The sequence below is a fragment of the Ornithorhynchus anatinus genome, chromosome 8 (genome assembly GCF_004115215.2).
Source record: "Ornithorhynchus anatinus isolate Pmale09 chromosome 8, mOrnAna1.pri.v4, whole genome shotgun sequence".
Lineage (NCBI taxonomy): Eukaryota > Metazoa > Chordata > Mammalia > Monotremata > Ornithorhynchidae > Ornithorhynchus > Ornithorhynchus anatinus.
The window spans coordinates 1,415,994-1,436,096 of NC_041735.1; the positions used below are offsets into that span (position 1 = coordinate 1,415,994).

The 20,103-nt window shown below is 51.8% G+C and overlaps 1 protein-coding gene across 4 annotated transcripts in view; it reads left to right on the top strand.

Moving 5' to 3' along the window:
- The window catches only part of CTDSPL2 (CTD small phosphatase like 2), a 65,738-nt gene that overhangs the window by 27,299 nt on the left and 18,336 nt on the right, over positions 1–20,103 (top strand). For 2 of the 4 annotated variants that reach the window (XM_029070575.1, XM_039912847.1), the window contains exons 1-8: positions 3,682–3,832; positions 4,024–4,242; positions 9,275–9,413; positions 11,922–12,071; positions 12,812–13,027; positions 15,454–15,532; positions 15,775–15,886; positions 18,180–18,266. In XM_029070575.1, the coding sequence (XP_028926408.1) occupies positions 4,048–4,242; positions 9,275–9,413; positions 11,922–12,071; positions 12,812–13,027; positions 15,454–15,532; positions 15,775–15,886; positions 18,180–18,266 (978 nt within the window). In that variant the 5' untranslated portion in view covers positions 3,682–3,832; positions 4,024–4,047. Of the gene's footprint in view, positions 1–3,681; positions 3,833–4,023; positions 4,243–9,274; positions 9,414–11,921; positions 12,072–12,811; positions 13,028–15,453; positions 15,533–15,774; positions 15,887–18,179; positions 18,267–20,103 lie in introns of those variants that run through there. The other 2 variants (XM_029070578.2, XM_029070576.2) reach the window with 1 other exon arrangement.

Genomic DNA, 20,103 nt, shown 5'->3' on the forward strand with positions numbered 1-20,103 from the left:
AAGGATGTGGATGGCTCTCCGCGTGCCAGGAGCGGCAGGTAGCGTTGGCTGCGCCTTGAATATTCATTAGCCCAGAGGGTTCTTCCGTTGGTCAGCGGGCTGTGGAAAAGAGAATTGGGCGCACACGTCATCGACTCGGTACTCTGCGCGTTCCGTCGAAAAGACCCGAGAAAGAAAGAATTACAGATCCAGTCTGCACAAAGGAGCTGCAGCACACGTTTGAAAAAGCAGCGTCTGTCGGCGAGGGGATTGCAGACACCGTTGCTAAGTACATTAAGGATATTTATATCCTTAGACTGGGGTATCCAGGGGGTGAATTAAGTCACAGACCTCCGACCCCAATGTTCCGAGCTAAGTGGCTTCTTTTGAAAGACGAGGTTTTTAGACGCTCCTTATTTTTGAGGGGTCAAATGATCGTTGATGCCCAAATCTTGTGACATTGGTGACATCCAGGGCAATTTAGATTTGACCAGGAGAGGAAAGGAGCTAGCCTGAAGAGAAATCAGTCTAAGGGCCCAGCCCTTGTTGATGGGCAAAATACAATCGAGGGGCAGGATTAGGGTGAGGGGGTGAGTCCCCGGGGTGGGAGGGCTGCGAATTTTCATGTATTGTACTCTCCCAAGTGCTCAGTACAGTGCTCTGCATGCAGTAAGCTCTCAGTACATTTCATTGATTGGTTGAGGACTGGTGGTCTCTGGGTTTTCGTTTTGTTTTTATTTTTTTTGTTTTTCATGGGATTCAAGTGCTTTCGCTGTGCCAGGCACTTCAATGAGCCCAGGAGTAGACGCAGCCCATGTCCCACGTGGAACTCACAGTCTTGATCTCCATTTTACAGATGAGGTCACTGAGGTACAGTGAAGTGACTTGGCCGAGGTCACACAGGAGACAGGTGGCAGAGCTGGAATTAGAACCCAGGTCCTTCTGATTCCTGTGCCCATGCTCTGTCCACTTGGCCGTGCTGGTTCTCTGTGGTTTCTGCTTCCATCTTCTCTTGGCGTACCTATCCTAGCTACAGTCCTGTTCCAGGGACCCTGGTTGGCCTGAGGAGCCAGTTGGCAGGGAAGTCCCTCTTCAATTAATGGTATTTATTGAGTGCTTACTATGCACCGTACTAAGCACTTGGGAAGGAATAGTACAACTGAGTTAGCAGATACATTCCCTGCCTACAATGAGCTTACAGCTTAGAGGGGGAGATTGACATTACTATAGATAATTTATAATACATAATTTAAAGAGATGTCCATAAGTGCTGTGGGGCTGAGGGTGGGATGAATATCAAATGCTCAAAGGCCACAGATCCAAGTGCATAGATGACACAGAAGGGAGAGGGAGCCCGTAAAAAGAGGGCTTAATCTAGAAAGGCCTCTAGGAGGAGATGGGACCTTAATAAATCTCCCACTCCTTTTGGCATCACCCTTGTGCTTGGATTTGCACCCATTACTCACCCCTCCCTCAGCCCCACAGCACTTTTCTATGTGTCCCTAATTTATTTGTTTATATTAATATCTGCCTCCTCCTCCGGACTCTAAGCACACTGTGGGCAGGGAAGGTGTCTGTCAACTCTGTTATGCTGTACTCTCCCAAGTGCTTAGTACAGTGCTCTGCACACTGCGCTCAATAAATATGATTGACCAATTTGAAGGTGGGGGGAGAGTGGAGATCTGGAGGGGGAGGGAGTTCCAGGCTAGCAGGAGGACGTGAGAAAGGGGGTCTGTGGCGAGATAGACAAGACCTTCTAATTGAAGTTGCAAATGTGAGGAGGAGGGGGCTCATCGGGTAAATAAATCAATCAGGAGCATATTAACACATACTGGATATTATACTGAGTTATTGAACAGCTGCCACTTAAGTACCCACATCCTTTTACATGACAGAACTGGCACAAAACCCAAAAACCTTCGCCAGTTGCCCAGCCACCGATATCCCATCTCGCGTGAGGCCTCAGTCAGTCGTATTTATCGAGCGCTGACTGTGTGCAGAGCACCATATTGAGTGCTTGGGAGAGTACATTATAACAATAAGCAGAAACATCCCCTTGCCCACACTGAGCTTACAGTCCAGAGTGGGGGAGACAGACATTAATATAAATAAATAAAATACAGATGTGCCCATAAGTGGTGTGGGGCTGTGAGGCCTTCTCATGGCTCCCTTCTGAATTGAGGTCAAGTGTCTCATCTTCTAAGTCTCCCAAAAAATCCCCTCCTTCGCGAAGCGTTTCTCGGTTAAGTGACTGGGTGGTGTTTATGGACTCATCCTCTGTTTCTTTCCAGAATGAGTGTAAAACCTAGAGAACTCTCGAACCTGCAAAACACGTAGCTTTGTCCGATAACTCTAGCGTAGTTCGCCTCAACCACACGGGGCTTTCCGGGTGGGTATGTGCTATCTTTGGCTTCTCTCGTTGTCTTTCAATACCTCTGCCTCCCAGCTGCTGGGCTGATTCCCCATGAGGCTGATGAGCCAGTGAGCCCAAGTAGGTGGTATTTGAGCTCTGAAAATACTTAGAATTTGTGCTGAGCATAAGAGAGAGAAAGTGAGAGAGAGAGAGAAAGAAAGAAAACACACACGCGTGTGCAAGGCTGGAACAGTGTCTGCAAAACTTTGTAGAGCACCTGGTCCCTTCGACCTCTGCTGGATATGCCAGCAGTTACAAACAGGTCTATTTTTACCCTGCCCCTTCCCTTCTAAATCCTGACCCTTTCAGATCTGAGGATGAGCTCCAGAGTGCTTTGATAGTGTCCAGAAAGGTCCGAGTAAATTTTACTCCAGCTTCGGGCCAGCAGCGCCTTCTTCAAATAGCCTTTGTGCTGAAGGCTCGATTGATGTTCCTCTGGGATTTGTGGGGACTCCTCTCTGCCTCTGAGCCCTCGCTAGGATTGAATCTTAATGAAAATCTTGTGGACCTTTTTGTTTGGTTCAGGGCACTCCAGATAGGGCGAAGCACTAGGCCTAGGTTTCCACTTGGGCCTTGAGGGGAGATGGGGGACAGGGCCGCCTGGGGCATAATAGGGGAGCTGATGAAGGGGGTGGGCAGCAGTAGTGTGTTAGTGGTTGGTATTTATTGAGGACTTCCTGTGTGCCAAGCACCGGCCTAGCACTGGGGTAGGTACCGGATCACCAGAGCGGAGACGCCGTCTGTTCTCATGGGCTGGAATCAACCAACCGTATTTATTGGGCACATTCAGAGCGCTGCACTAAGCTCTGGAGAGAGTTCAATATAACAGACTTGGTAGACACATTTCTGCCCACAAGGAGCTTACGGTCTAGAAGGGGAGGCAGATATTAGTAGGAATAAATACAGATATGTAAATAAGTGATGTGGGGCTTAGGGTGGAGTGAATGAATGGGAGGGAGAGAGAGAGAGACGGGAGCTTTTTACCCGAGAGGAAACTGAGACCAGAGAGATTGTGACTTGTCCAGGACAGTGCATCTGGTTGGCAACCTTGCTGGTACTCAGCCTCGCGTCTCCTGCTTCCCAGTCCCAGGTTCCCTTCCTTAGGCCATGCCGCTTCTCAGTGGGGTGGGGAGAAAGGAGGGAAATGAGGGGGTCTTGTGTGGGGAAGGGCGGCTGACTGAAGCTGAAACGGTGGGCTCTCTGTACACTCACAGCCCCTGACCCCCCCTGCACCAGGAAGGCGGAGGCCCCGAGGCTCTGTGACATCATAAACTGAGGTGGAGGTGGGAGGGGAAGGCTCCGGTCTCTCAACTTCTAGCCTGGCACTTGTAGTCCGCAAGCAGCACCCGAACACCAAGAGGCCAACCGTCCCCTCTCTTCCAGCCGGTCATCCAGGCGCTCTGGGGGTCTCTCTGACGTTGCCCGGGGGTCTCAGCCTGTGTGAGTGGAGGCCCCGGGACCGTTAGTTATTAAGGCATTCTGAAGTAAATGTCAAGAACCGTACACCTCCGGGGTTAAGCTGTTAAGCCGGGCACTTCCTTTTCAGCCGGGAGATGAGGGTAGGTGTGGTTAAACTTGATTCCCGTGGTCGTTGGTTTTAGTAATCTTGGTTTTCTCATTTTGCCTTGCAGTTGTTCATGTGGTAACCCAAAAAGATGAGGCTGAGAACCCGGAAGGCTTCTCAGCAGTCACATCCAGTCCAGACCCAACGAACCGTCAGGGCCAGAAGGGGCAAAAGGAAACACTCAGAGGTGGAGGAGCGCCTACCCGTGGACGGAGAAAAAACCCAGAAGAAAGAACCTGGCTTGTTACCAGCCATCAAGAAGTTCATTAAAGGAAGCACACCCAAGGTTTGGTCTCATATTCTAGGTCGATAGAATGGTTCGGGGGAAAGCTTTCTTTGGGTGAAGGGACTGTGGACGAAACCGTCCTTGGCCAGGGACCCGGGTCAGTTGCCGGTGGAAATCACATAGTTCCTGGTGCCTTTGGCTGGTCTCCGGGAGAGGGGAATGGTTTTGGACTCTAGAGATGTCAGTTGGAAATGACTAAAATCCCATTTCCACAATTGTGTTCAGCTTGAAGGCTGAGGTCATTGCCGACTTGAGTTTTTACCGGCCTGATTTTAGTTGTTGGGCGATTAGCCGGCCGTCCCTCGAGGGTTTGAAAAAACGAAGTCGGGAAGGACTTCCGTTCCATTCATGACTGTTTTCATTAAGGTGAAATCTTAAAGCCCCTTGATTTCAGAGTGAGGATGTTGGGCCGTTACTCTAACTCTGGGCGAGCGTGAGTCAGAAAGGTCTTCGGGCCTGCGGGCCTTTTTGACTTCTGCTGAATTCTTGGCTGGGCCAGAGGAACGGTCTGTTCCGGAGGTTCTGGGCTAGGGCTTGGCCATCTAATGATATCACAAGCCATTGGGTCTGGACTGATGATCATTAATAATCGTGTTCTTCAACACTTACTCCGTGCCAAGCACCGTTCTAAGCCCCTGGGGTAGAAGATGTGGGACAGTCGGATCGAACAGTCCCTGTTCCACACGGGGCCCCTGGACTTTAGAGGGAGGGAGGATAGGTACTGAATCCCCATTCGCAGGTGAGTCCTCTGACTTTCACACTTACTTACCACTCAGAAAAAGTCCCCTGAGGATATTAAAGCCCGTTCCAAACTGGCTCTTCCAACAACCGGTTAAATTAATAAGGAGGAAAATTGAGGCACAGAAGGCCTAGATTGACTGTCGGCAGCTCCTACCGCCCTTGCCAGGGTAGCGGCCTGTCGGGCCAGACCCGTCGCTCGGCTCCTCCTGCCCGAGCTGGTGCCCCAGGGCTAATTGCCGGGTTTGGGGTGACTCACCCGGGTCGTGGGATTAGAGTTGAGTTCCCGGCTTCTCTGAGCGGAGGGGTGGAACTCCTCTTGGAAAGACTAAAGGCCGTAATGTTCTAGTCTTGATTCTTGCTCCCAAGCAACTAAAAAAATGACCACCCAGAGCAGCATTTCCCTGGAATTCACTTATACTGCTTTCGAAAATGATAAAAACTCACTGAGAGCCAGGATCTTGTCTGCTAACTGTTGTAGTGTCCTCTGCCAAGTGCTAGGTTATTTTTTTAGAATTCGGAATATAACTGATTTGTTGGTCACATCAAAACAATGATACCGTCTGTGGTCTACCACTTTTCACTCAAGCGCCCTTTCCAGTTTGCCGTGGCACTTTCTCTAGCACAACAACTCTGAAGGCAGATGTCATAGAGGCTGGAATGGAGGCCTGGGGGTGGTGTGACGACATAAACCCGGGCGGCGGTCGAGTCTGCAGCGGGGTTTGGATCTCCCGACTTCTCCAAGAGCCCAGGGCTCTGTCCACTAGGCCTCTTTCATGCAAGGCGTAATATGGAGTTATTTTTAAACAACCTTGGATTCTTGTGGATGAAATTAGAAACCCTCCACGGAATTCCTTTACACTGAGTTATTTGAATTGTGGTCGCTTAACTTCTTTTGACTGCTGTTAGAGTTTCAAAAGCCTAGTTCAGGAAAGCTCTCAAAAAGAAGACACGAAGTTCGATTTGTCATAAATCTCAACAAGTCACAATTAAGTGAAAGGTTTCCCTCCCCCCGTCGCAACCAACCCCCAACGTCCCCTCAGAGATGGTGAACTCTGTTAATGGTTGTTTTTAAAATGCCATACTCTTCCACTCTTTGGGAGTGAATCTCTGATCCTCTTCCCCAGGCTTTTTGGGAATGATTCACCATGGTTGGGTGAGGGGAAAAGGGAGGGCATGGCATCAGGCCTCCGTGTGTGCTCAATGGTGAGGGGCCAGCGGAGGGGGGCTCTCTTCGGAGACAATCCCAACGGGATTGTTGCTGAGGCGAGCTCCTCTTCCAGAGGGCTCGGCTCCTCAGGCCGAACCACTCTTCATCTAAACCACTTATTAAATGATTAGAGTTTCATCCCGAAAATCAGAACTATTGGTCAGTTAAGGAGAAGCTTGAGAACCTTCTTTTCTCAGAATTCATGGGCCAGCTTCCGTGGAAGCATGGACCCCGCCCTTGGTGGGGGTTGGCGGTCGAGGGAAGGTGGCACATGGGGGCGAGGAATGAAGGCACATGGGTGATGGGGGTGTCAGCCTAGCTAGCCTGTTGGACAGAGCTTGGGCCTGGGAGTCAGAAGTACCTAGGTTCTAAACCTGACTGGGCCACTTGTCTGCTGTGACCTTCGGCAAGTCACTTCACTTCTCTGTGCCTCAGTCACTTCATAAGTAAAGTGAGGATTAAGAGTGTGAGCCCTATGTGGCACAGGGACTGTGTCCAACACGATTATCTTCTATCTACCCCAGTGCTTAGAACAGTGCCCGGCACATAATAAGTGCTTAACAAATACTATTATTATTATCATCGTTATTATTATTATTCCAAGGGGGGAAACCTCATCATTAAAAATACACAGGTGATTCCTAAAATTTCAGGTTTCAGAAATAAAAATGAAAGATCCACACAGCCCAGAGAGACAGTCCCGGAAGAGCTGCTGAAACGGTCGGGGGGGCCCGTCATCTGGAAAAAAGCCTTCCTGAGACCGGAGATTTTTCAGGAAGAGTGTTGATGAGGAGGAGGGGAATGGAGATGTGTTGATGAAGAGGAGTGGGAAGGGCACTGTGGACGAGGGGATGCCCGATGCAGCAGGTTGGGTTGGCCCAAGAGGGTGTTGGTAAACAGGTTTGCTGGCCCCGAGGTCTTGGAAGGGAGATAACATCAGCAGAACATTTGAGGAATCTGATTTCCCAAATTATTCCTGGGACTCTTCCAATCTGGGCCTTTGGGGTTTTTTTTTCACCTTGATTCGTGGGTCAGTCAGTTGTTAATATTTACTGAGCGCATATTTTGTGTAGAGCACTGGGATAAGTGCATGGGAGAGTACAGTACAGCAGAGTTGGTAGACAGGTTCTCTGGCCACAGGGATCTTAGAGCCTAGGGTCCGTCGTTGAGCTAACGAACCCAGATTTCCACTTTAAAATACATTTTAGTTCTTTAATGAAAACTCTTGTCGGGCTAAAGGTAGACTAATAGTTCCCTTCAGGACTTGGGGAAAGGTTCTCTTAGCAGTAGAAGCGGTAGTTATCTATTAGGCGCCTTCTGTGTGCCAAGCCCTGGGAGAAAAGGCCCCCGGGGGAGAATTAGAATTAGACGCCCGCCCCTACTCCATCCCCCAAGAGGGTCTCACAGCCCAAGAGCTGGTTGATGACCGACCTGTCAGAAAAGACAAAACGATAGACCCCCAAAACCAGTCCGAGCCCAGGAAAATGCTAAGTCAAGCCAGGGCTCCTCGTGGCCCAGAGTCCCCCAGCCACGGCCACAGGGACTACCACAGCCTGCCCAACATGGTGAGTTTCATTAGTTTGGAAAATAAGCATGAAACGGGTATTTATCGCTGGGTACCGTTCCAGCCGTAGACCACAAACCATCGGAAGCCTCTACGGCCAGAACCAGCTGGGAGTGAGGCCGAGAAGAAGGGGAGTCGGCCGGCTGGCCTGCCTGCCCACCCGCCCACCGTGGAGTCGTGAAGGAAACTGGCGGTCGGAACTGAGGGGGAGATGAGGTTACAGTGGATAGGAGAGTCTCTTGTCTTGAGGCGGGAAATGGAGGTGAGCCCCTCTCTCTGGGCGGGGAGAAGGGGGTCGTGGAGAGCGAAATGCCACAAACCAACCAAGTTGCCAGCTGCCCGCCAAGCGAACAGCCGAGCTGGGTGCTGTCCACTGGGCCACCATGCTTTTCCCCTGCCTGCTGACAGGGCCCGCCGCCTCGTCAGTGGGGAACCCCATTGAACCTGCTTTTTTACGGGGGAAGGAATTGGAGATTGAAAAGATCCAAGAGCAGTTGTTCTACTTAGAAAAAAAAAACCGAAAACAGAACCTCTCACCCAAAGCACTAGATCATCAAAATGTATACCGAGAAGATGCTTCTAAATACAAAATCTAAACATGAATCCTGCTGCATTAGAACTTGAGAAACAGTGTGAACTAGTGGATAGAGCACAGGCCTGGGAGTCAGAAGGACCTGGATTCTAATCCTGGCTCCTGCACTTGTCTGCTGTGTGACTTTGGGCAAGTCACTTCTGTGGCTCAGTTAACTCATATGTAAAATGGGGATTAAGACAGTGAGCCCCATGTAGTATATGGACAGTGTCCAACCTGATTTGCTTGTCTCTACCTGGTACATAGTAAGCCTTTAAATACTATTAAAAAGACAAACAAAAAACATGATTTTGAGCTGGTTTCACCCATCTCATTTATTATCCCCAAATTCAGTTACTTCTCTCTCCAATTTCTGATGATTTCATAATCGGATCAACTTGGAGTCATAGCTGATTGTCATTCAATCAGTGGTATTTATTGATTGCTTACTGAGTGCAGAACACTCAACTAAGTGCTTGGGGGAGTCCAGTGCAACCGAATTGGTGGACAGATTCCCTGCCCACAAGGAGCTGACAGTCTAGAGTGGGAGAGGGACATCGAAATAGAGATGGGGAAAACAGTAGCGTATAAGGATATGGATCAAGGTGCTGTGGGATTGGGGTAAGTTAATTACCTTAGCAACCACTTAAAAATGTGGTCGGAGGGATCAAAAGGTGAGATGGAGTGAGCGGAAGCACCTCATCTCCAGTGTTTTCCTCTCAGTAGAAAGCTGCCTGCCGAACTGAGCCCCTTCCCCTCCTCCCAGCCCCACCGGTCCTTTTCCCTGTACAGCCACCCCCATCTCCTTCTCCCTCACTGCCGGCCATCCTCCCCTGCTCACGGGAAAGATGCCGGCCTTCATTTGTCACTTGAACATGCCATTTTTGTCCCGAGTCGTGTTGGGGAGGACAGCATCATTCACGTTGGCTTTTTCATTTTACCTTTTAAGGAAGAGAGAGAAAATCCCACAAAGAGGAGTAGACTTGAACGCGATATAGATAACAACTTGATCACCTCAACCCCACGGCCCGGAGAAAAACCCAACAAACAGATATCTCGAGTAAGACGGAAAGGTCAAGTAAACGGAGGTTTGTTGCTCTTCATCCGTTGTTGGGCTGGGTGGGGAAAATGCCGCCTCTCCAGCTATCCGGGACTAGGACTCCTTCCAGCCTAGGGGTGAGCCCCGTCCAGTGTCCCGAGGCTCTGTGTGGACCAGTGGATCCCTGATCCCCCCCTACCCCATTCACCCCGGTACTAGCAGGGCATTGGAGCGGCAGGGCCTGGCATCTGACACCCCGTCAGTCCTCCCGGCCCTGGTTCTCGGGTTTTGGCCTCGGGGCTCCTCTGCGGGAGCATCTTGGCCCCGCTTCCCTCCGCTGGAACTCCCGATGGGCCGGGTCATTCGTCAGTGACATTTCGGATTTGCAAGGACTTGTCCTGGGTTGTAGGTGGGGTGGGGAAAGGGGCTTTGTTCTAGACATTCAGTGGGAGGCTTGAGTTGGCTCTAAAAGCCGTCGGCTATTCTGTTGAATGTTTTCAGCAAGCCAGTGTCACGCTTATTCCCCTCGAGGAATGAGAGAGTGATTTAAGTACAGCAACTTGGAATTTCTAGGCATCTTGGAGGGTTCGTCATTAAGCGTTACATGTAGTCTGGAAAAGGTGCTAGAACTTCTGTAAATTATTTCCGGACCTTCCCTTTCGTCCGCTGCTTCCTCATGCCACTTCACCACCCTATCTGTTGCTGAATTGTACATTCCAAATGCTTAGTACAGTGCTCTGCACATAGTAAGCACTCAATAAATACTCTTGAATGAATGAATGCCCCTGGATATTGCCCCAGCTCACGAGAACAGTGTGCCTCTTAGACATTTTCACATTCTGAAACATTTATTGCTTCCATGTTGTTTCACATGCGCTGAAGCTCCTTGCTCCCACCCAGACCCAGATGAAAATCAGCCAATCTTTCCTGGTTAGTCAGTGAACCAAAAATACAGTGGATCTCATCTATTTTCTAGCACTTTCCTACCACTCTTGACAGGTGGTTGTTTTTATGACACAAATTTCGCTAAGAATATGCATGCATCCTTCTTTCCCGAAGATGATTACGAGCTTCTGTTGCACAATTGGTGCAAGCGTTCCAGAAAAATGACTAACTCGCCAAATTCCCGCCAGCCTCTGCCACCAGTTTTTGGTTTTCTTCTCCCAGAATGTGGGTTTCTCTTTGACCAGACCTAATTTCTTTTAAACCAAAGGAAGGACTAAACATTGGGGCTGGGGTTTTTTTGTTTGTTTTGTTGTTGTTTCTTATGGCATTCGTTAAGTACTTTCTATCTGCCAGTCACTGTAGATAACCGGATTGGATGCCGTCCCTGTCCCCCATTGGGCTCACAGTCTTAATCCCCATTTTACAGATGAGGGAACCGAAGCACAGAGTCGTGAAGTGACCTGCCCAAGGTCCCACAGCTCACAAGTGGCAGAACTGGGATGGGGACCCAGGTCTTTCTGACTCCCAGGTCCATGCCCAATCTACTAGGTTACGCTGCTCTGCTGGTTTGGGTGGGTTGGCCTTGCTGTTACTCTTGGGCCTCTCTGAAGGGTCCGGCTCCGTCTGCCCGAGAGTCACAGGAGGCTTTCACATCAATGACCGGATTCCCTCCCCCGGCACAGGGGGCCGCCACTTGTCTCAAGCCTGCTGGGGACTCTTGAACGGCGGGAGAGGGGATAGGCCCGACAGTCTCCTTGCCTGAATTTGAAGCCAGTTCCCCAGGCACCTGTGAAAGACTGCCTGGGGAGCAGTTATGGCGACCCCCCCACTCTGACCTGCTGCCAACAGGGCAGGTTTGCTGGCGGAGGCCTGGCTCCAGCCAAAAATACAGGGAGTGGGATGGAGCTGGGAAAGAGTGGGGGTATTCCCTTCTGCGTTTCCGCAAGGTGTGCTGTGCCCTTGGGGATCCTGGAGCAAATAGGCATCATTGTGTCTCGAGATTCCTCCCAGTATTCATTCCGTCATATTTGAGTACTTCCTGTGTCCAGACCACTTTAAGTGCATGGAAAAGTACAATGCAACAATAAACGGACACATTCCCTGCCCCGGACGAGCTTACAGTCTAGGGAGAAGGGAAAGTCAGTGCAGAAGCGGCCCGCTTTGCTGGTTACCTCCCCGGGTATCGTTTGTCTTCCGTCACTTGGCCAAGATTTATTAGGGCGAGCAGGTGGCAGCACCAGCGTTGGTGATCCTGGCATTTCCAGGCCGCCGGCCCCCCCGAGACCAGCCCGCCGCCCGCCTCTCTGTCTCTCTGTCGTGGACCCAAATCCTTGAAGTGGAAGGTTTTTTTTCAAGAGGTGTGAGTCAGCCTCCCTGAATTTATAGAGACTTTCTCATTCCCGAAAACCGAGTCCCAGATCAAGTACTTCGGTGACCCGGGCCTTCACCGATGCCATTAGAAATAACTCCTGTCTCTCTGTTTCGTAGGGCTCGGTTAAAACCGGGTGAGAGTTTATTGGAGAGCAACAATCATCTAGGAATGTATGAAAGGCACTGTTGGGTTTCCAGTGGAGTGTCATTTTGTTTCTGTTTTTTTTTTTTCCTCCCGCAGAAGCCGGTAGTTATGAAATGACAAACCAACATGTAAAGCAAAATGGAAAATTAGAAGATAATCCCACTCCTGGCAGTCCTCCGAGGACAACGTTACTGGGGACCATATTTTCTCCCGTCTTCAACTTTTTCTCACCAGCAAATAAAAATGGTAGGTGGAAACTCTGAATCAATCAGCAGGGTCTCGGCAATAAACACAGCCCTCTTTCAACCAAGTGATTCTCTGAAAGTCCCATTTTAGTCCCCTGAGGGACGTTCCGGTGCCTGGGCCTTATGATCCCTCTTGAGATCCATAGGACTCAGAAATGGTGGTATCTCCCGGTTTGTTCCTGTAGAAACTTTGCTCTTGGCAGTGGGGAGGACGTGTCTTATACCGGGGGTGGGACTTATTTTTAAAACGCGTGTATTGTACTGTCAGGTTTGGATCGATTTCTGGGACTGGTGGACGATGATAGGGAATATCCCTGAATATTCCATCTGAAAAGAGAATAGACAGTAAATCTGCATGCATTTGGAAAATACTATTTACCACCACCCCTGAAATTGAACCCCTGTGGTACTGTAAGCCCCTTGGTTGACCCGCTCTGTGGTACTGAACCCCCTCCCCTCCCAGGACTAAGCCTGTAGTAAGCGCTCAATCCATCCCATTGATTGATTGAACAGATTCCACATTTACTTATCCTCGAGTTCAGAACCTTCGTTGGTATAAAGTGGGTCAGCCCTAATCTAAACCGTCCTCTTCATTCGTCTCTCTATGGGTTATTCTTTGAAACCGTCCCGAAGGGGGAATGGGTGGGTGCTTTCTGAGACGCTAATCCCGGAGGTTAGTGCTCTCTGGGTGGTTCGAGTTAAGAATACGCTGACAGAGAGGGCCCCGAACGCTTCTTCCAGGCACATCGGGATCAGATTCGCCCGGACAGGCTGTGGAAGCCGAAGAAATAGTGAAGCAGCTTGATATGGACCAGGTGGATGAGATCACCACCAGTACAACCGCCTCAACCAACGGAGCCGCTTACTCCAGCCCAGCGCTTCAAGTCAGGCCTACCATCAACAACGGTTTGGAGGAAGTGGAGGAGGCTGCTGACCGAGATGTCCCACCTCTTACAGGTGAATAGACCCCCTTCTCCTTTAAAGGGCAGCTCTTTCACTGGGGGATCATTGAATTGATATAGTAATACTGAGCATCATCGTAATAGTTATTATGGTACTTAAGCGCTTACTATGTGCCAAGGACTCTTCTAGGTTCTGGGTAATTGCAAGTTAATGGGATATTGACCCCTTCCCCCATGGAACTCACAGTCTAGGAGAGGATAGGATTGAACCCCCATTTTACAGATGAGGAAATTGAGGCACAGAGAGGTGAAGTGACTCGCCTAAGGTCACCCAGCAGACACATGGCAGGACTGGGATTAGAGCCCAGGGCGTCTGACTGCCATGGCAATCACAAAGGACGCAGACCCTGTCCCGCATGGGGTTCATTGTTTAGGGCAGTTTGTCTCCACTTGACAGATGGGGAAACAGGCCGAGAGAGGTCAAGTGATTTACCCCCAAAAAGACGAGAGAAGCTTACCTTTCTGGTGCCCCGTCTCCTTGTCTGAGTTGGGGGCTGGAAAAACTCGAATGCCACTATGGGGCAGCAGGAAGAGCTCTGATGCATGGCTGGCGTTGGCCCAGAAGCCTAAGCCCACATCTCCCATCCACATTGGCCACTTGAGTTTAACGTATCCTATGGCCCTTACAAATTGTAGGGGCTGGTCCCGACTCTGTCTTTGGCGGGGTGGGGGGCTGCTCCAACCACCTGGGGTCCAGGTGGGGAGGAAGGAGTGGGTGGGTCGGTAGCTTGGCCCCACCAGTGCACACTCTTTCTCCCCTCCCCTCCCCCTTCCCTGCCCTTCCCTGCCCTTCCCTTCCCCCCCCCCCCCCCACAGAGAGCCAGGGTCGACCAAGACAGTTTGGCATGGAGCCGACTGAAATCCCAAAATCCTCTTCCAAGTAGCCATTGCCCCTCATGGAAATGGCCAGTGATCAATCAACACGAGGAAGGTAGAAACGACAAGTCAGGCTCCTGTAATTTCTGGAGCCCTCTGGGGCTAGCCATAATCTGATCTGGAGCCCCGGAATTCCTTTAAAATTGTGGCCTCGGGAAGCAGATCAGCAGGGAAAGGCAGCCCCGGGGAGAAGACCAGCCGCGCTTCCTGTACGGCTTTGTCTGTCGTGCGTGTTCAGGAAACCAAGGGAATTGAAAATTGAATTGAACCGGTGACCTTAGAGACGCACTTGCAAGGAAAGCAGTGCTCGGAGATGGGGTCGGTGGGGGACTGGAGGGGTTCACTGGCTAAGGTAGGCACCCGGAGCTGGAGAGCAGGGAATGTACCTCCCATATTGTGTTGCCCATATTCACAAACTTTTTCAATGTCAAGCCATCATTTTAGGAGAATCGTCATTTTGAACACGAGGAAGCACTCGTGTTCAGCCCCTCGCACATGGACCGTCTGGTCTGATTAAACTCCCTCGGTAGCTAATGAGGGGTGTTGGTGTATGGTCCTTGAGGGTTCAGAGATACGTACCTGCAGCAATTTCCCACCCACTCCAACCACATCCTTCCGGCCCCGGGTCTCAGTGCCTGTTTTGGCTTGTTTCCCTCAGGGACCGTATCACAATTCCCATGCAGTCACCGTGCACTGGTCAATTCCTGTTCACTAGTGGCTGACCGGCCCTTTCCTCTCCACCCAAACTGCTACCTCGCTGATCCAAGCATTTATCCCATCCCGCCTTGACTACTGAATCAGCTTCCTCGCTAACCTCCCTGCCACTCGTCTCCCACTACTGCAGTCCATACTTCGCTCTGCTGCCCAGATCATTTTTTCTAAAAAATGTTCAGTTCAAGTCTCCCCCCTCCTCAGGAACCTCCAGGAGTTGCCCCATCCCCCCCGATCAAACAGAAACTCCTTATCTTTGGCTTTAAATCACTCAATAACACTGCCTTCCTACCTACCTACCTCTCTGCTCTCCTGAAACAACCCAGCATACTCACTTTGCTCCTCTAACACCACCCCAATCACTGTACCTCGATCACCGCCTACCCCTCCCCTTGTCTTGCCTCTGGCCTGGAGCTACCTCTTCCTTCATTTCTGACAGACGATGACTCTCCTCACCTTCAAAACCTCATTTGAAGTGTGTGTCCAAGAGACCTTCTCCCTCTAAACCCTCATTTCCCCACTCCCTCTTCCTTCTCTGTTGCCCTGGTACTTGGATTTGAACCCTTTATTCATCCCTCCCTAAGCCCCATGGCAATTAGCTACGTAATTTATTTCGTCTGTCTCCATCTCTAGATTGCGAAGTGCCTTGTGGGCAGGAAACGTTTCTACCAAATCTGTTATATTGCACTCTCCATAGCACTTAGGACAGGGCTCTGCACCCAATAAATGCCCCAAAAAATACGATTGATCAGTCACATCAGTGTGATAGGGACCTATTTACAGTAAAGAATTGAAACTGAAAGATTAAGTTTTTGCGTTTTGATTCCATTTTAGGGCCAGTATCTCCAGACAGCGGTTATTCATCAGCACACGCAGAAGCCACCTATGAGGAAGACTGGGAAGTTTTTGATCCGTAAGTACTGCGGGTTTTGGGGTTTTTTTCCTTCCCCTCTCACAATATAAACCAACTCAGCTGGGAGAGTGATTGGCACTTGGGATCGTGTGTGTGTCTGGCGTTTAGGGGGTTGGGCTCAATTGTGAGTTAAGGATTTCGGATCTTTCTTAAGTGGACTCGATGTGATATTTGTCTGTTTTCTCGTCAGTGGGAAGTACCCTGGGCCGACCCCGCTTGTAACGGCACTCTTTCTCCTGTAGCTACTACTTCATCAAGCACGTTCCCCCACTGACAGAAGAGCAGCTGAACAGGAAGCCCGCCCTACCCTTGAAGACACGGAGCACGCCAGAGTTCTCGCTAGTCTTGGATCTGGTAAATACGAAAGGCAGAGACTAATAATAATGATGGAATTTCTTAAGTCCTTACTATTTGCCAGTCACTGTATTAAGCACTGGGGTGGATATAAGCAAATCCCCGTTTTACAGATAAGGTAACTGAGGCCCAGAGAAGTGAAGGGATTTGCCCAAGGTCACACAGCAGACAAGTGGCAAAGCTGGGATTAGAACTCAGGACCTTCTGACTCCCAGGCGCATGTTGTATCTTGCGCCGTGGTGCCAGGACAGGGTGATGCACCATCCCTTAGCTCAGGAGCCTGCTAGGGGTCCTGAACCTTTGACTGGACTCCGGAGTGGTGGGTGCCCATTTTGGGCTGCTCGGGGCGCTGTCGGCCTCTGCCTGAGTGCCCCAATGCTCCTTTTTGCTGCTCCTCCCCTTCCCCTTCACAGTCTATTTTCACAGGAATCTCAGGCCTGGGCTCTCTTCACCTCCTAAATCCCTTCTCGTTTTTCCTCGGGAATCATCCGCCCAATCCCAGAATACCCCTCAAGCGTCTCTGCTTACTCTTCCCACCTCCACAGTAGAGTCAGTTTCCCTCCTAGAAGCCCGTGCGATCAGACTCCCAGAACGGCTCGCATTCCGCCCCATCCCAGGCCCCCTTTGAGTGGGTGGGTGGTTGGTGCTGGACACCAGGAAACTTCCATTTGCCCCAGTTGAATCCTGGTGGCCTCCAAGCGAACGTTCTGCATTAGTGTAGGTTTTTTGCTGGAGAGAGAGACTCCCCTTCCCAATTCCCACCCATCAACTTGGGGTAGGGGTTGGGAACGGAGAGAACATCAGAAAACTTTAGGTTCAGTGCGACAGATTGAAAGCTTTAAAAAAAAAAAAACACCTCCAAGGTTTTTGTCAGACATGCGTACTGATGGATCTCTTATAAGAAATAATCCAGAAGCAGGCGGGGAAATTGCAGGGTGGTACATTGTGGGCCTTGGGGAGGTACCCTCGGCCGCAGAGCAGAGGGCAAAAGGAAGAGAGGGGTCCTGGGGTTTCAAGACTGTTGAGGTGTGAGGGCCAGGCCCTGGCCTGGTGGGGAAGTGTCTGGGCTCCAACGGGTGGCCACGAGGGCAAGCGAGGGAGAAGATCCTGCTGCGCCTGAAGCCAGCCGGCGATCAGTTGAGGAATAGGGTGACCGCTGAGCTCCGTTGACCTGGGCGGGGACTCGATATCCGGGTCGACAAAGGATTTGTCACAGGAGAAGGAAGACAACGGGCTGGTGGCAGATCTGTTAGGGAGGAAGATGGGGTCAGGTGAAGTGAGGCATCCCTCGAAGAACACGGTGTGCTCCGTCATCTCCCTTGGTGGACTCTGGTCGGGAGGGTACCCCCCTGAGGAACGCTCTGCCCCTAGAGTGAGATTGCTCTGCTGGTTTGGGGGCCGGGAGGCTTGGGGTCACTTGGTGAGAAGTGAAGAGGGGCCCGTGCAGCTCAAGGGTGTCTGAGTGAAAGAAGAGCACAGGCTGCTACTCTGCAGGAATCTGTTCTTGGCTCTCCTCTGAGGTAGGAAAGTGGCACTACCAAAGAGGCAGGACCATTTCCCTGTGAGAAGCAGCGTGACGTAATGGAAAGAGGATGGGCTTGGGAGTCAGAGGGTGTGGGTTCTAATCCCAGCTCCGCCACTTGTCTGCTGTGTGACCTTGGGCGAGACACTCGACTTCTCTGTGCCTCAGTTACCTCATCTGTAAAATGGGCATTGAGACTGTGAGCCCCACGTGGGCCATCCCGATTACCTTGTACCCCAGAGCTTAGAACAGTGCTTTTCATGTCGTAAGCGCTTAACAGGTACCATCATTATCATTATTATTTCCGTGGTTGTCTTTGAGGTGACAACCCGCCTCTCTCCAGATCCTCCAGAAAGGCGAAGTCCCGTCTTTCACCGGGCCCACCAAGTCCTTTCACACAAGACGCTTTGGGCTGGAAGCCTCGAAGCTTTCGAGGAAGAGCAATCCCCGAGTGTTCCACTTCTGTAGCTTCAGAAGTGTTCTTTTTTAAGCAACGGCTCCTGCCTTCTTCTCCAGACTTATGAGACAGGGGTCCCCCTGGGCGAGTCTCGGCCCCGAGTACGCCGATCGTTCCCAGGCTGAGGCATGCCCTCTACCTCTGACTTGGCGGAAAGTCAAGGGTTCGGACCCCGCAGCCCGAGGGTGGGCGTGGCTGCTTGGACCGTTGCTTTGACCGATGATGGGGACGAAGGGGCGGAGAGAAGGAACTCGGTGGGCGTCCGTTCCTGACGCCCTCCTGGCGATTTTGTTTTCTGTTTCCGCCCCCTCCAGGATGAGACGCTGGTGCACTGTAGCCTAAACGAACTCGAAGACGCTGCCCTCACCTTCCCGGTCCTCTTCCAAGATGTCATTTACCAGGTAATTAGACACCGCTTCTGAAATGCGTGCCCCGGCTGATGTGGTCGGATTCGCCCAATGTCCGACCTGTGGCTTCCGTCTCAGCCTCGACAAGAGGCGGACCCGTTGGTCGCCGAGCGGCCGTTGGGATTTGGTAACGATTTCACCGCTACGCAGTCACCGTGCGAAGTAGCAGCGTTAGCCCATGTATCGATTTGTCGAGGAAAAAAATGCAAACGTTCTTCCTGACCGCTGTTCAATGCTTAGTTTGATTGTTTTTCTTTGCCAGCAGGTGGAGGCAGGAGCACTGAAATTGTAGAGTCCCCTTCCCGTCCCCTCCCTACCCAGTAGGAGTCTTGCCAGTTAGTTGCACCTGGTGATTTCAGCCCCCCCCTCAGTAAAGGAAAAGAAGGAATTGTCGGTCCGTCGTTTTCCAGCCGAATTGTGTTGTCTGTCTGACCCGGGGTGGGTCATTAGCTCGATTGGTCTGCAGAGCTAGGTCTCCGGAGCCTCCCGGCCACCGCTGACCTGCCGGACCAGGTGGTCTTTTTACTGGGGAGGAAGTGGCCCTGGAGGTGGACCCCGTCGTCCGCTCGCAGAGCTGCTGCAGCTCTCTCCCAGGCCATAGAGAGCCCCAGAGGCTAGAGAATCAGCCGAGCCACCGCTCGCCCTGCCGCCGGAACCCGTGTGGGATCTCGGGAGGGCAACGGCCAAACCCGGGGGCCGGGGGCTGGGCCCCCGACTTCCCCTCGCCAGGTGTTGTCTGGCCAGGCATTGTGGTCTTCCAGGGCAGCCACCCGGGCGGGCAGGGGTGGGGCCCTCCATAGGAAGATGGTCGAGTCTTCCAAAGAAAGCTCTCATGGGCGATGGAATGTTTCAGGGCGCCTTAAGGAGTTGGGATTGGCCGGCAACCATCAGCCGAAAGCACCGTGTGCATTCTTGGCCGGAGCGCCTCGCGGCGTAGGACTATCCATGGGGTGTCCCCGGCTAACGAGGCAGCGTGACTAAGGCAGGCCTGACGTTTTGCGGGGGTGCCCTCCGGGCCCGTTTTCGGTCTGTCGCAACGGGCTGGTGTTCTGTGTCCCGCAGGGCTCACGGTTGTGCGTCCGTTAGCATTGGCTCATGATGTGTGCTGCCGGACAAGGGAGGCAGTGGAGGAGGGTCTGAAATTCAGCCTGGCGTCCAGTGCTGTGGGTCGCCTCCTGAATTGCACCGGGAGAGCAGCTGAAGGGCAATGTTTCGGAGATCCGGTTGAGATCCGGCGGATCCCACGTTATGGGAATATTTTGGTTTCCGTTCGAGGGGCCCGGGGGTCCGTGTGCGCGTACCTCGGCCGAGACCCTGGGGGCCGACAGGTGGTTGAGTTTGCGGTGCAGCTGCTCTTTCGTTTTGGACTTATTTGTGACAGAAATGAAGTGACTCGAATACCTGCCCGGCCTCTCCGATAGGTTTTCTTTGTAGGCCTTGGGGGTTGTGTTGTGTTGCTCCGGTGGTCCTGGAAGTGAGGGAGGGAGACAGCGAGAGAGAATGGGGCGAGAGAGGGAGGAAGGAAGGGCGGTAGGTGGGGGACGTCTCTGCGGGCGACTTCGGCGGAGGGCAGGGCGTAGGAACCCCGAGGACCGGCGTCTCCATGCGGGCGTTTCTGTTGTAGAAACCCAGCAGGGCCTCGTGGCGGGCGAGTGGCTAGTGAGCGTGAAGAGAAAGGGAGCCTCGATTCTCCCAGACCTAGTTCAGATGCCACAGGGCAGGTTGGCAGGCACCAGCTTAGACCGGAGTGGTCCTCAGCGGCCGCTCCTCCCCTCAGAAATATCTCAGGCTGATCCACGCGCATGTTGTTTTTCCCTCTCTGGGCTTCCCA